At 48.2% G+C, this 14,419-nt stretch overlaps 1 protein-coding gene across 5 annotated transcripts in view; it reads left to right on the forward strand.

Moving 5' to 3' along the window:
* Positions 1-775: 775 nt before the first annotated feature.
* dip2a (disco-interacting protein 2 homolog A) overlaps positions 776-14,419 on the forward strand; it is a 134,370-nt gene continuing 120,726 nt past the window's right edge. For all 5 annotated transcript variants that reach the window (XM_062534525.1, XM_062534527.1, XM_062534526.1 and 2 more), the window contains exon 1: positions 776-1,214. In XM_062534525.1, the coding sequence (XP_062390509.1) occupies positions 1,091-1,214 (124 nt within the window). In that variant the 5' untranslated portion in view covers positions 776-1,090. The remainder of the gene's footprint in view (positions 1,215-14,419) is intronic.

Here is a 14,419-nt window from a genome sequence, read left to right on the forward strand (position 1 = left end):
AATGATAACTAGGGAAGGTTCCGTTTCACTAGTGGTTTGGTTTAGGAACTTTCTCTGTGTTCGTAGCTTTACAATGATTTTGGTCTTGAGCGACAAACCACCGCGGGATAGGCCTACTGTAGTTTTCAAAATCGTCCACTTGATGGCGACGTCGACTCTTGAATGTAGCCAGACCTAAGACCCTTTATAACTAGGATAGCCCAGCCCAAGTAACCTAGACTACATAAAGCGTCCTCTTCAATAGCCTATATTTATGCTATCCATTCCTAGTAAATCATGTTAGGTAGGAAATCAATGCAAGAGGGTCCCAATGTCAATACATAGTCTGTGGAATGCATACTCCCACTTTGCACCAGCATATCCTCAGCACACGTGATCTAATATTCATACAGTTTAGAACTATATGGCTGGTCTCAAATTTGTGCATGACAAGCAATAAAAATGCTTGATAATTATGTGATCCATTAAAGGTACAGAACAGAAAACACAGGCAGGACCAGGTCACATCACACACACCTGACGTTACAAAAGTTAGTCTAGAAAGTAGCCTAGACCTAATGGCTGGGGCATAAATTATTCGTCATTGCGGTTCAAGTGGGTCACAGTGTCTTGGTCTTAGATACAGTAACACATCGTGAGAGGAGAAATTATTTTGCTGAAGAAGAGATGAAAGCTAATTTTCACAACAGCAGTATCTAGGTGAGTTCGAGGGCGATAACGCGCAGCCAGGCACAGTGCACGCGCAGTATCAGGGCTGCTGTTGCCACACTGCTGCAATGGCGGCGCGCTGAAGATTGAAGTTGAATGAGTTTATTTCCGTGTGTCGTGTATGGATTGTGGCAAAAATACGCGAAGGAGATCAAAGCTTCAGTGGCAAACGAATTCTGATAAGTGTCTTCGTTCCTGCATTTATGTCGAGAGAGAAATGTGCTAGCCGTGCTAGCGAACAGTAGCCTATGCAACCGCTCCGTGGAATCATCTCACATCTGCATGCAATAGGGAACCACCACCACCCACCACTACTCGCTCGTTGGACAATTTCAGGAGGGGTATTCACAAACCAGTGAATCACAGAGTGAACTGGAACATCATGGCTGAACGAAACTCCACTGGATTACTAATGATGATGATGGAGCCAACTCCGGCAATTGCAATGACTCTCCCGGCAGAGGTTCGAGAGAAACTCGCGGAGCTGGAGCTGGAGCTATCCGAAGGTATTCACCTTTTATTGCTAACCTTACATTGGGCAAGGCGGACACAGTATGCGCAAGGTGTAAATCAGGAATAGACAGTTCAAATAGACACTGCCTGTCTCTTCATTTCGTTCCCCTGGGTTATGTAGGTAAATTGTTCGATAAATCTGGGCTACGTTGGATCTATCCGGCGTTAGTACTGATAAAGACTCAAGACATGGTACACGTTTACCCGTGTTTTTGAGTGACGGTAAACTATTGTGTTTCATGATAGGACATTATTGTCAACATGCAGGGCAATCACCCTAACGTGCCGCCTCGTGTCTAAAGATCAAATTCAAAGTGGGGCTAACAAATTGTGTAAGTTATGACACAATTGTAATTTGCAAGAGTGCAGCAAACTATTCTGACAGGATGACCTGGTTGGTGATGACATGAAGGAATCGGCCTGTGAAATGAGTCGTATTAAAGAAAATAATTTGTTGGCCTATTGGTTTGGTTCGTTTCTAGAAGCTTTTTCGAAGACCACGAACATGTGGCTTTCTCTGGATGCTATTACTTCGTGTTGATGAGGTCGTCCAATGAAGTAGTGGAACAGGGAAAAGACAGACTGACATAGATTAAGATGTTCTGGCACTATTCAGTTCTGGGTAGCTGGAAATGGGAATGTCATGGTTGTCAATTATCATGGAAACCTGTGCATGTGCAGTTGTCCTGTTCTCAACACCAAGAATATCTTATGTATGTTATGCATTAGGCTTATGTTTGTATCTATTTGAATTATATGAGTTATTTGGGAAAATACTATTATTTTGGAACATTCTCACAAAAAGAGAACATTCATACCTAACAAAACTCAGTCTTTTGGGAATATTGTTGTTTTTAAAGGCATTTAGGCTAAGGTAACATGGGAGCAACTATTTAATTGAGCAAAGGGAAATGGCATTGAACCGGTTCATTTTAACTGAAGCATATCTCCACATAACTTTGGCTTGTGGGAAGGCTGAAGTTCTGGCTGAAGTTGAGCTCTACCAATCTTTTCACAGAGATTCTGTTTTTTTGTTTTGTGGGAAATAGCAGGTGAATCTGTGCCATGAACCATCCATGTTTTCCCATGTATGAAAGGAGACTAAACTGTTTTCCAAGCGCCATTGTACCAAATAGAGTAAGCACTAGGTCAGATTTTGAATAATGTATTTGCCTATTCCAGTGTAGAATTTTAGCTCAGGCCGTTGCCAAAGAGTCTGTCCGGCACATGTTTTTATTTTGGAATGAGGAAAGTCAGAGCAGAGGTTCGTTTTGGAGACACATCAGAGACATAAGAGGCCCTGTTGCGGCCAGGGTGCAAGATGGGTTTTGATAGGTTTGATAGGTAGTTATAGAAACTGACATTATTCTTGGGCAGTTAGTCAATAGATGATATATTACGTGAATTTGCAATCTCCTCTTACAGACATGACACAGGCCCCACAGCTGTGGAAGAGAGGACCAAGGGTGTGGAGGGATGTTGCTGTTAGGCTATGTTATGCTGTTAGTCCTACATGACGTCTAGCAAGTGTGTCTAGCTATTGTAGTGAAGATAGAGAGGTAGAGATTTGACTAGTTATGATCTCGATCGAGTCACTTTATTATCAGAAGTCCATAGGTTAGTTGTTAGTCCATAAGTTAGATGACACCCATGTAGCTGTTTGTGTGTTAATTACTGTTGTGGAGTACTAACAGTCCAAATCAAGCAGATTAGAAAATAATCCCTCTCACCCTGAGCTGAGCTACCTGCCCACCTGCTTTCTTGGCCATATCTGATTGAAAGGTCCGTGCTGGAAATTTGTCAGCATCTGAGTCAGTGGTTCATCAGTAAGATGGAGCAGTGTGTAAGGCCGGCCAGGCCATGCACACTAATGCCCTATATTGAATTTGATTAGGTTGGGGACTGGGTGCTGATGTGCTTCAGTAGACCTATTTTCTTGTCAGGCTTGAGGGAGAGAAGGGTTGCCTGGGAGAGAGGAACGGAAATAGAAGCTCATGACAGGGCAATGGTTGGCAGTCAGTCTGTTTGAGGACCCAAATCAGTAATTTCCGTGTGTGTGTGTGTGTGTGTGTGTGTGTGTGTGTGTGTGTGTGTGTGTGTGTGTGTGTGTGTGTGTGTGTGTGTGTGTGTGTGTGTGTGTGTGTGTGTGTGTGTGTGTGTGTGTGTGTGTGTGTGTGTGTGTGTGTGTGTGTGTGTGTGTGGTGGGGGAGTAGGGTCTGGCAAACTTAAGCCTGTGCCTAATCATTTTGTTTTGGGTTTAGAAGGATTAATACAGCCCTCCAAATAAGCAAATTTTTTCACCACCCCAGTGAAAACAGCAGGGTGGCATGACTGATTGCCACGCCCTCTATCTGCATGGCCTCTGTTTTCCTGCTCTGCTCCGCGTGTCACTTCCTGTCCTGCTGCCTCAGTCTGATAGCTGCCTGTGTCTCTTGCTGGTCAACAGACTGACTTGCCACGATTTTTGCTCTACTGTTAGTCGCCCAGAAGAATGTGGTTGCCACCAGCTGAATACATCTTCAGTTTGGTGTTGAAAGGAGTCATGTAGAATAATGTATGACTCACCTTGCCTCAGGAACTTCTCTCACTTCTATCCGTGAGACTGGGAACTGAAGTGACTAAATCTCACCTCAAATCCAACAACTCCTGTTTGCAGAGCTGGGTTAGCCTGTTAGCATCCTCTCGTCACATACAGGCCAAATTCATAGCCGAACAAACTCATTTGTTTGATGAGCTCGGTGAAATAGGAGATGTTGTGGATATGTTAATATTCCGCTACGGATCTGTTTTGGGTTCTTTGCTCTGTTTGTTTGTTATTTTTCTTCCCACAGATTCCAGTATTTATGTAGGCCTGCGCTCCCAGTCTTCCAGTGTCTCATTATCCTGCACATCCTCTATGTAAACCGATGACTGCAAAATCAAATCAAAGTTTGAGTCCTGCTATGAGATTCACTTCCTGTGAATACCACTGGAAAAGGCAGAAGCAAATTATGCCGTAGAAAAAAGATGGTTATTTGGTATAACCACAGGTCTGGCCTGATAGTGTTCAGGCGTGGTGTCTGAATTCAGGCTTGAGCTTGCCAAGGAAGGATGTCAAGAAAGGCTATTCTCTATATTGTCTTTGAAGGTATTTGATAATTTCAGGCACAGATAATTTCCTGTCTATCAGCCCTGTAACCAGATGGTAACCCGAGGGCTCGAGGCAGTTTGTTGGTGCTAGTTTTTTCTGAGAGATAAAGTCCTTATTCTCATCCTTATTCTGAAGGGCCATCTTGAGGAAGTATGAAGGAGTGTGAAGTCGGTGCTAGATCAATATGTGTCATCACCAGCAGGTCCACTGCCTTCTTAGAGTGCTCCTCTTTTCGGGAGGAAATTGTGTAGGTTATGCTTAAGTGCACCCCCCCAACCCCTGAATTATGTCCTCCACTTTTCCTTTTTATGTCTGTCTCAAGAGAGTGTGGGAGTTCCTTGCACTGTTATCCTACCCTGTACTTAATTATCCCTGTATTCAAGACTAATAAATAAGTGAGTTGCATGCCATGTGAAACTGAGTTCCTAGCAAATCTGGAGCCTGACTCTTGCACACATGAATTATTCATCATCCCCACAGAATGCTCGATATTCCGGCTTCTTCTTTTTTTTATGGCCAGCGTGGCGGCGGCCTTGGGTCTTACGGAGGCACTCAGAATTGCATCCAATGAGAGCCCTGCGAAAGGGGATTGATTAAAGCCGAGAGATGTTGTGGTGGTAGGAGCATGTGATATTTTGCTGTTACACTTTTGCTTTTACATTTTTGCTTTTACACATTTGCTTTTACTCTTTTGCTTTTACTCTTTTGCTTGTGTGTTGATGTGTGGTGTGAGTGGCGTGGCTGTGAGTGTGCAGATGTGTCCGGGGTCTGATCTGCAGGCTTCTGACAGATGACTGGCAGTCAATGTCCTGGATGCAGGGGATGGTGGACGGCCGCAAACAATGTCAAGAAGACAAATGGGCCGCATTAAAGTCCAGTAGTGACGCCGTGTCTGCCTGCCGAGTTCTGCTCCAGCCCATCCCTGCTGGTTCAGCTCGCCTGCTCGCTGGCTCTCTCGGTTCTCCTCCTCCTCCTCCTCCTCCTCCTCCTCCTCCTCCTCCTCCTCCTCCTTCTCCTCCCTCATTCCTTGTTGTGCTGTGTGTTCTTGGACTGGGCTGCATGGTCAAGCCCAGGAGCACATGACTGGGCCCTGCGTGATTTCTCCGTATTTATGAGGATTGAGCAGTACGTGTTTAATGCGTTTCAACAGCCCAAACATGGTCAGGAGGTCCACTTCTGTAACTCCCTTGGTCAGGTGTTTTTTTTTTTCTTTTTTTCCCCATTGTGAAGTTTCTTGTAAAGAGAGAAACGGCTCAAACAGCCAACCCCTTGAAATGCAAGAGTTAGGCAGCTTTGGATTGTAACGTTTCATTCTGTTAATGTTTGTGTTTGGTCTTGCAGCTCTAAATGTTTATTTCTCTTTCCCTCTCTCAAGAAGTTACTCAAGACACAACTCCCACTCTATCGGTTCTCCGTGAGTAGAGTTTGGATGTTGATAAAGCCAGACCTCAGCTCTCCGCAGAGTAGGGGCGTGTCTCTGTCTCAGCATCTCTGGGAATAAATTATGTTGTTTCGGTTAACTTGGGATGTTCACTTCTGGTCATGCTCACATTGACAGGAGGTGACTGGAGTCCTTTTCTACCATCTTGATATAGATATGTGTTATTATCTTCTACGGTTGTTGCCACTCTGGCCAAGTGTCGTTGGTGAGCGTAACTGATGGAGGAGGTGACTGTGGGAGGTTGGCGGCGACACAACGGTCCGGTGATGTGATGCGCTGAATCAGAGGTGTTGCAGCTGAACTCTGTAGGAGCTGCAGTCGGCTCTCTCTCCCCCAGCCACAGACCGCTGGGGGAGAACACAATCACTCTCTCTCTCTCTCACACACACACACACACACACACACACACACACACACACACACACACTCTCTCTCAGACACACACACACACACACACTCTCTCTCAGACACACACACACACTCACTCACACACACACACACACACACACACACACACACACACACACACACACACACACACACACACACACACACACACACACAGACCGCTGGGGGAGGACACAATCACTCTCTCCCTCTCTCTCCCTCTCTCTCACAGACACACACACACACACACAGGCCGCTGGTGAAGGACACCATCAGAGGTGTGAGCTCGGCCGAGGGGAAAGTTCTGCGGCCCCCACGATGCATCTGTGTGGCGTGACGGGCGAAAGGGCCTGTCAGAAGCGGCGGGCAGCCGGTGTCCTCACCCCTTCCGCCGGCCCGCGGGGCGTGGCGTTGTGTGTGTTTTTGCACGTTATTTCTGGTCGCCCGCTGGTGTGTTAGACTTAACAGAGTGTGGCTTATGGTGTGAGCTCGGACTCCGTGGTGTTTATCGCCCGGGGGGCAGAGCGAAACTCTCCCAAGTGTCACGGAGGTGTTGTTTTTATTAGGCTGGACCTGGAAGATAGTGTCGGGCCATCTCAGCAATTCCAAATGCATGCACTGGAACCCTTTATGATGTCCATAGTAGTGTTGGCGTGATTAGAATTTCACTGCTGGATCATTAAGTCATGCTACCTGTAGGCCATATGTTAACAAGAATAGGCTCATGCTGCTGCTGTGCTGGAGGCACTAATAGCCAATGCCTTTGTGATTTGCTTTGTGTTTGATACAATATGTCTATATTTAGAATCTAGCCCGTTCAATTGATTGACGTCACACTTTTGGTGAACCTGCATCTTTTGCCCTTTCGTTCCTCCTGATTATTGAGCAATATCCAAGCAGTAAGAGGCTCGAAGCAAGAGTCCAAGAGAGAAGCTACAGTGACTCATCTCTTCCCTCGGCAGCTCTGATAAAAGTATGTTTTTGTGTGCACACATTGTGTGTGTGTGTGTGTGTGTGTCTGTGTGTGTGTGTGTGTGTCTGTGTGTGTCTGTGTCTGTGTGTCTGTGTGTGTGGACTTGAAGTTGAGGTTTGTGAAGCTCCACACACAGCACACACCCATGTGTACATGACCCACGCTTGACTCGTCCTCCCGACAGAAACCCAACACCTCCTCTCCTCGCCGGCCGGTAATATTGTTCATGAATGCGTGACAGCGGAATTACACAAGCCCACCGCGTGTTGAATAAACTAACATCCACAAGCATTAATTTTTCTCTGAGCTTGGAAGAGAAATCCTCAGCCAGACCAGAGGATTTCCAGCCGCGCACAAAAGGAGGCCTGTTCGGCTGCTGACTTGCACCTTAAGAGGATCCGGACAAAAGCGGGGCCTCGGCTGGGAGGTGGCGCTCCGTAGCGGCGAGAGAGGGTTCAGACGGCTGCGGCACGGCAGACAAGAATCTGGGCGCTGCTTGTGCCGCCGCTGCGCAGAATGGGACCTGCGTGGGGGTCATAAATATTTCAAGCCTGTCAGCTTTTTCAGACTGGCTTTGAAGGATTTTTTTTTCTTCTATTTTTTCCTGCAATGCACTGCTTGGAAGTGCACATTTGCGTGTTCTGTGGCAGTGTGTGTGTGTGTGTGTGTGTGTGTGTGTCTGTGTGTGTGTGTGTGTACAGTATGTGGGTTTGAGGGGGATTGTGTATGTGTGTGTGTGTGTGTGTGTTTGTGTGTGTTTAAGGGGGAGGTGTATGTTTGCATAAAGCTGGGGCTGTTATGTCTTGTTTGGTTGTGTTTGTTTATTGATGCAGGCTTTTCCCCACTTTCTTCAAGAGGCTGATCCTGTCTTTATTCCAGGTCACGGTGGAGTAGTGGTTGTCCAGGACTGTCCTCCTCCTCCTCCTCCTCCTCCTGGGCGTTGTTTATTTTCTCCCCCTCTACAGCATCTTTTCATCTCATGCCATACGATTAAATATTAATAATTAATGGACTTTGCTAGGGGAAGGTAATATCTCCAAAAAATGTCTCTGCTTCTCTTCCATTTATTTAAACAAGGACAAAGCCCGTCCACGTCATATTTGAAACCGGGGTCTCTCTTTTTTTTTCACCACTGTGGCATTTTTGGTGGCAGTGCATTGCATTGTGAAAAGTCTTTGCAATACAATTGTACTTCGGCTTCACTGGCTGCGATCAGAAAACTAAAAGCCTCTCCCTCTCTGCGGAATGTGGAGAAGACGAGGTTGTCTTCATGTGACCCTCTCCCTATGTGGTAGTCTGCTATTCTAAACAAAGTCTCTGTCCAACTGAATTCGCTCCACACATTAGTTGTTATTAGGTCTCTCAGGTCACTCACTGAGGGTACCTTTGGTAGTTTTTTTTTTTTTTTTTAAACCGTCTTTATCAGTGTTGCCTGAGTGCCCTCTCTCATGCAGTGTGTTCCAGTAGCTATTGTGCTTCATTTCCTGAGGCAGTTGACACTGGATACAGCGGGGCGCACATCCACCCCCAGCTGCTGAGTGTGCATGGGTAATTGGCAAATACGCTTGTGTTCCAGCTTGTCTTTTTTTGTGTGTGTGTGTTTTCAGTACAGCGATCAATGCTAGTAATACAGAATAGCCACCTTAGCATACTTATACACTTATTACCTCCACCAAGGGAGGTTGTGTTTTCATCCGGGTTTGTTTGTCTGTCTTGTCTGTTTGTTGGTTTGTTTGTTTTGGGAGTGATCCGTATCACCGTCTGGATCCAGGAGGTGGTTGTGTTTTTCGCTTGGCGGAGGTCTGTGCTCTTGGAGTGCTTTTCTAGTCTTCACATGCTTTGGACAAAACATAACTTAAAGCAATGTGTTGTGCCCACAGTTCCCAATGTGGGCTATAGTTCATAGACAGACTTTGTTTTGATGTGATTCTAAGGAAGTGTTACGTAGCCTGGATGTTTCTCTGACATCTCCTGCGCTCCAGGCTCCAAGGTGCGTGACTACCAAATTGCCGTCTCATCAGAATGGATAGAGCGGTATACAGGCCTTGCAGGTAGGCAATCAAAGGTCATTACGTTACAGCGACTGCAGCTGGCATTTGTTTAACATTGACGTCACTCCCGAGGCTTTAAGGAAGTAAGGAGTGTTTGATCACAGCGGCTACTGGCACCTCGCGCACGCCGCGCAAACAGATCCTGTCCGCCGTCCAGGGCTCTCGCTGCTGCCATCTGTCCAGTCAGCCATGCGGTCTGCTCTCTCTCCCGCTCCGTGACGCCGCGCTCTCATTGGCTGGACGGTCGGTGCCAATTTGTTCCCACCGTGCGAGCAAGCCGCTCTCCTCTGTCCGAGCAGAAGATTGCCGCTGAGCTACTTACAGCCTCGGTGCTGACCGCAGATAAGAGCAGCGTCCGGAGAAATGGACGACACCTGAGAGAGAGAGAGAGGGAGTCAGCCCGTTTCTGTTGCTTCCTCGAGTCTCCGTTTAGCAACAGCTGTCACAGAATTATTGTACTGTTGGCCACAACACAACACTTTGGTCCCTCGAGCTCTGCCGCGTATTATCTTTGAAGGGAACAGATAGGAGTCATGGTTTGGAAGGGAGGGAGGGAGAGAGAAAGAATGAGAGGCAGAATGAGAGGCCATGCCCACTCAGGTCTGGGTAAAGCTAGCTGTGTGTGTGTGTGTGTGTGTGTGTGTGTGTGTGTGTGTGTGTGTGTGTGTGTGTGTGTGTGTGTGTGTGTGTGTGTGTGTGTGTGTGTGTGTGTGTGTGTGTGTGTGTGTGTGTGTGTGTGTGTGTGTGTGTGTGTGTGTGTGTGTGTGTGTGTGTGTGTGTGTGTGTGTGTGTGTGTGTGTGTGTGTGTGTGTGTGTGTGTGTGTGTGTGTGTGTGTGTGTGTGTGTGTGTGTGTGTGTGATGCCAGTCAAGGACACTTCCTTGGGCCAAGAACACTGTTACAATCTGCCCATTTCAGAAACCTGGTCCTGACTGCCTCAGCCAACCATCACCCAAGGAGGGCTTAGTCTATAACAAAAGAACCCTTTCTTGCCCCATGAGTGTGTTTCTCTGTGTGTAAATAGGTGGCTAATCTTACCAAATTTGCGCGTTCATGTGTGTGTGTATTTTCCCTTTGCGTGTAGGAGGGGCCCGGTTTTTAAATTGCGAGCATCATTCATGATCTAATCTCCGCGGCTGCATAGATTGCCCTGTGGGCAGGCCAACAACACAATGCCAACGTAATCAAGTCCGACCTCTTGCGGGACGGTGTGAACAGGGTCATCCTCACCGCCAGTCCCCTCGGAGATCTGAAGGGGGATCAATGGCCGTCATGGCCCTTTGAATAAGAAGGTATCATTTGCTACCCGTATTGATCTGTTGTCGCTCCCCGCAGTGGTCAAACAACACGGGGTCACAGGCACAGGTCACTCCCAACGGTCATAAACGCACCCTGCCCCCCCCCCCTCCCCGAAATAACCAAGTAGCCCAGTGGCATATTGACAAATGACAAGCCTCATGAAAGGCTGTGAGACAAGAGGGGTATTTAAAACCAAACGTAGGGCTGAGAGACAGAGTGAGTTATGGGGGAGGAGGTGGAAGAGAGGAGAGACTGATAGAGAAGAGAGAGAGAGAGAGAGATGGAGTGATGGGGAGGAGGTGGAAAAGAGGAGAGACTGATAGAGAAGAGAGAGAGAGAGAGAGAGGAGAAGAAGAGGAAGAAGGAGAAACATTCAGACACACTCAGGACTCACGAGTGGGCTTTTGTGTGGTAAGAGGCTTTTCTCTGCCCAAGGTGGAAATGCATTAACACACAACAGTGGAGGTACATCCAGCCTTTGTGTCTGAAGCCGTCCCTATAGTGCCTTGTGCTTTACCCCAGGTTTTTCCGTTGTTCATGAGTGCCTGTGTGTGTGTGTGTGTGTGTGTGTGTGTGTGTGTGTGTGTGTGTGTGTGTGTGTGTGTGTGTGTGTGTGTGTGTGTGTTAATGAATGATGAATGTCTGTATACATTTTACCGTTGCTTTCTTGGAAGCGTGGATGTCTCATGGGAGTCATCCTGAAAGAACGGGATAAAAGCAGTGGCCCATTTTGGCACGTGGTGCGGCTGCCTCCCCTCCCTGGCTCCACGTGTGTGTGTGTGTGTGTGTGTGTGTGTGTGTGTGTGTGTGCGCAGAGAACCTGCAGCGTATCGGATATCTGTAAAGGTCCGCCAGGCTCGGCTAAAGCACAGGTGAATAATTCATATCTCACCTGCCGGATAGGAAGTGTGGTTGGTGCGTGCGTTCGCTGGTCAAGCGGCCATCTGCTACGCTGCCGTTAGTTAGCCCCTCCGGTGGGTGTCCAGTGCGGAGGGGTCAGACGGTGACCTGTCCACTCTGCGTCCACCGTGAGAGCTCCGAGGGAGAGTCAGCGCTTTCTCCCGCTCACCGGCAGAGCTAATGAGAGAGCAATCCCAGTGATTTACGTGTTAATTACTTCCACCAGGGCTTGATTAAACAGCAGGGATTAGATTGACCTGAGCACTTAAAGTGAACCGCTGAAGAGGTGTGTGTGTGTGTGTGTGTGTGTGTGTGTGTGTGTGCGTGTGTGTGTGTGTGTGTCTGTGAGATGTTTTTGTAGTCCCAAAAAGCAAACTGTTTTTGGATGAATGTCCAGGTCTTTTAATGTAGTTAAATGCTCTTCACATCTGGAAGGCTGCAGCATTTTTTGATCCTCTGCTTAGCGTCTCCTTGTCTGAAATGCAAATGCTGTGTCTGGACTGTGTGTGTGTGTGTGTGTGTGTGTGTGTGTGTGTGTGTGTGTGTGTGTGTGTGTGTGTGTGTGTGTGTGTGTGTGTGTGTGTGTGTGTGTGTGTGTGTGTGTGTGTGTGTGTGTGTGTGTGTGTGTGTGTGTGCAAGGCACGGGGCGGGGGACACAACTTCTAATCAGCTCATCGGCCCCGCATGAAGCATGTTCATCATCGCACTTTGTTTCCCTGACATGGAGGAGGGTGTGCACTGCACTGCACCCTGCACTGTGAGGAGGTGGGAGGTGGGGGACAGGGGTGGTCCCTGCCGGCTGGATGGGTGGGGAGGAGGAGGAGGAGGAGGAGGAGGTGGAGGAGGAGGAGGAGGAGGCGGCGCAGTGGTGAGCAACTCTGCGGTGGCATGTGTGGATGGGCGGAGGGCTTTTCCGTCTGCAGGCAGCGCGCCTCTCTCCGGGGCTATGGCAAAACCAAACAGGCAGAAAATGTTTGGAATGTGTCGTACACACTCATCGCCTCGGAGGGGCCGGGCGTGGAGGTGGAGCTGGAGCTGAGGCTGGAGCTGAAGCCCTCCGGTGCCCCGCGGTGCTGAGAGTGGCCTGCTGCTGGAGTGGTGGAGGTGAGCTTGGTGCTGCTTCTCCTGTGAAGAACTTGGCCTTGTTTTCCCTCACAAACCCCTCACCCCCCCCCACTTCAAGTTGTCCTGCTACTAGGGTCCAACTGAAGAGCTCTTTTCCAAAACACATTTTTGGAAAACATTAATAAGTCATGTTGTTTGATTGTGTATTTCAGTTTTGTTTGTTGTTTTTGTTTTGATTGAGTAAAGATAAATCAGCTAAAACATAACCCAATACAGTATCACTGAAATGACTTAGCGTTTTTGGAAAAGAACTCTTCAACTATTCTCCTTTGCTGCAGTGCTGCAGCAGCCAGACAAGTGTGAGTGTTCCAGGGTTTGGGGGGGCTAGGTTTGTGTTTTGGGGGCCACAAATCTAAATCAAAGTTTTTTTTCCTTTTTTGTTCTTTACACCTAAAATGCTACTCGGTATTTATGATGTCCCTACTTCAAAAGAAACGCGCCGCTGTTTGCTGGGAGAGAGTGCGAGATGGAAAAACTAAAGAAAAGAAGGAAGACAGACAGACAGACAGAAAGAAAGAGAGAGAAAGAAAGCAGACTCCTGATGGGAGGGTTGGAAAGACAGAGGGAGGGATGTGTGATATTGAAAGTAGCCCTAGGGTGTTTTTTAGCCTGCCGTCTTTGTGTGTGTGTGTGTGTGTGTGTGTGTGTGTGTGTGTGTGTGTGTGTGTGTGTGTGTGTGTGTGTGTGTGTGTGTGTGTGTGTGTGTGTGTGTGTGTGTGTGTGTGTGTGTGTGTGTGTGTGTGTGTGTGTGTGTGTGTGTGTCTTTGTGTGTGTGTGTGTGTGTGTGTTTATCAACTTGACACATTTCCCTCCCTGCTAAGCTGAGAGGCTTGAGGTGTGCCAGTCACCTGAGAGCCCGGGCTGCTTGGCAGCGCTTCAGACGGACAACCCGCGGCCGGGCGAGCAGACAGATGCTGGGGAGCCGAGCCGAGCCTTCGCGCCGCCCGCCAGGCCCTCAAGCCCCGCGCCTCCACCTTAATTAGAGTCAGAGGCAGCCGAGGCAGCCGAGGTAGGGCCCTCCACTCGCAGATGGATTATTTATGAGGCGCTCAGCATTTGTGCATTCTTCTTTTTTTTTAAAAGAAGTGAGCTGTCTTCCTTCCTTCCTTCAAAAAAAAAAAGAAAAACACAAGATAACAAGATCCTTCAGGATGTTTGCAGAGAAAGTGGCAGAGGAAGAATGGCAACATGGTCATGTTTTTCAATCAGAGCTATGTTGAATTATTAATGTTATGCAGCCACCTGTTTTTTTCCGTTCTTGCGAAGTTCTGACTGCTAAGTTGCAAAATGTTTCTCTCTCGTACTCTGAGGTGTAGGCCCTACCCTGTGTGGTGCGGTGTGTGTTGCGGTGTGTTGCGGACGGTGTGTTGCGGTGTGTTGTGTTGCGTTGTGTTGTGTTGTGTTGCGTTGAGTTGCGCTGCGCTGCGTTGCGTTGCGTTGTGTTGCGTTGCGTTGCACTGCGTTGCGTTCCGTTGCGTTGCGTTGCGGTGCGTTGCACTGCGTTGCGTTGCACTGCGTTGCGTTCCGTTGCGTTGTGTTGCGGTGCGTTGCACTGCGTTGCGTTGCACTGCGTTGCGTTCCGTTGCGTTCCGTTGCGGTGCGTTGCGGTGCGGTGCGGTGCGGTGCGGAGTGGTGCGTTGCGTTGCGTTGCGTTGCGTTGCGTTGCGGTGTGTTGTGTTTTGGTGTGGTGTGGTGTGTTTTGGTGTCGGTGTGACAGCCCTGCTCGTTGAGTGTGCTCTGGTGCTGTGGTGCTCTGGTGCTCTGGTGTCTTGCCTGGGGGCTGAGCACACAACCACACCATGTGTCTAATATTCAAAGAATCTCAGGCACCCTGCAGACCAACAATGAGCTGGACACATAGCTGAGCCCTGGCCTGTAATCTAATAACACTCT

Source organism: Sardina pilchardus, chromosome 4 (genome assembly GCF_963854185.1).
Source record: "Sardina pilchardus chromosome 4, fSarPil1.1, whole genome shotgun sequence".
Taxonomy (NCBI): Eukaryota; Metazoa; Chordata; class Actinopteri; order Clupeiformes; family Clupeidae; genus Sardina; species Sardina pilchardus.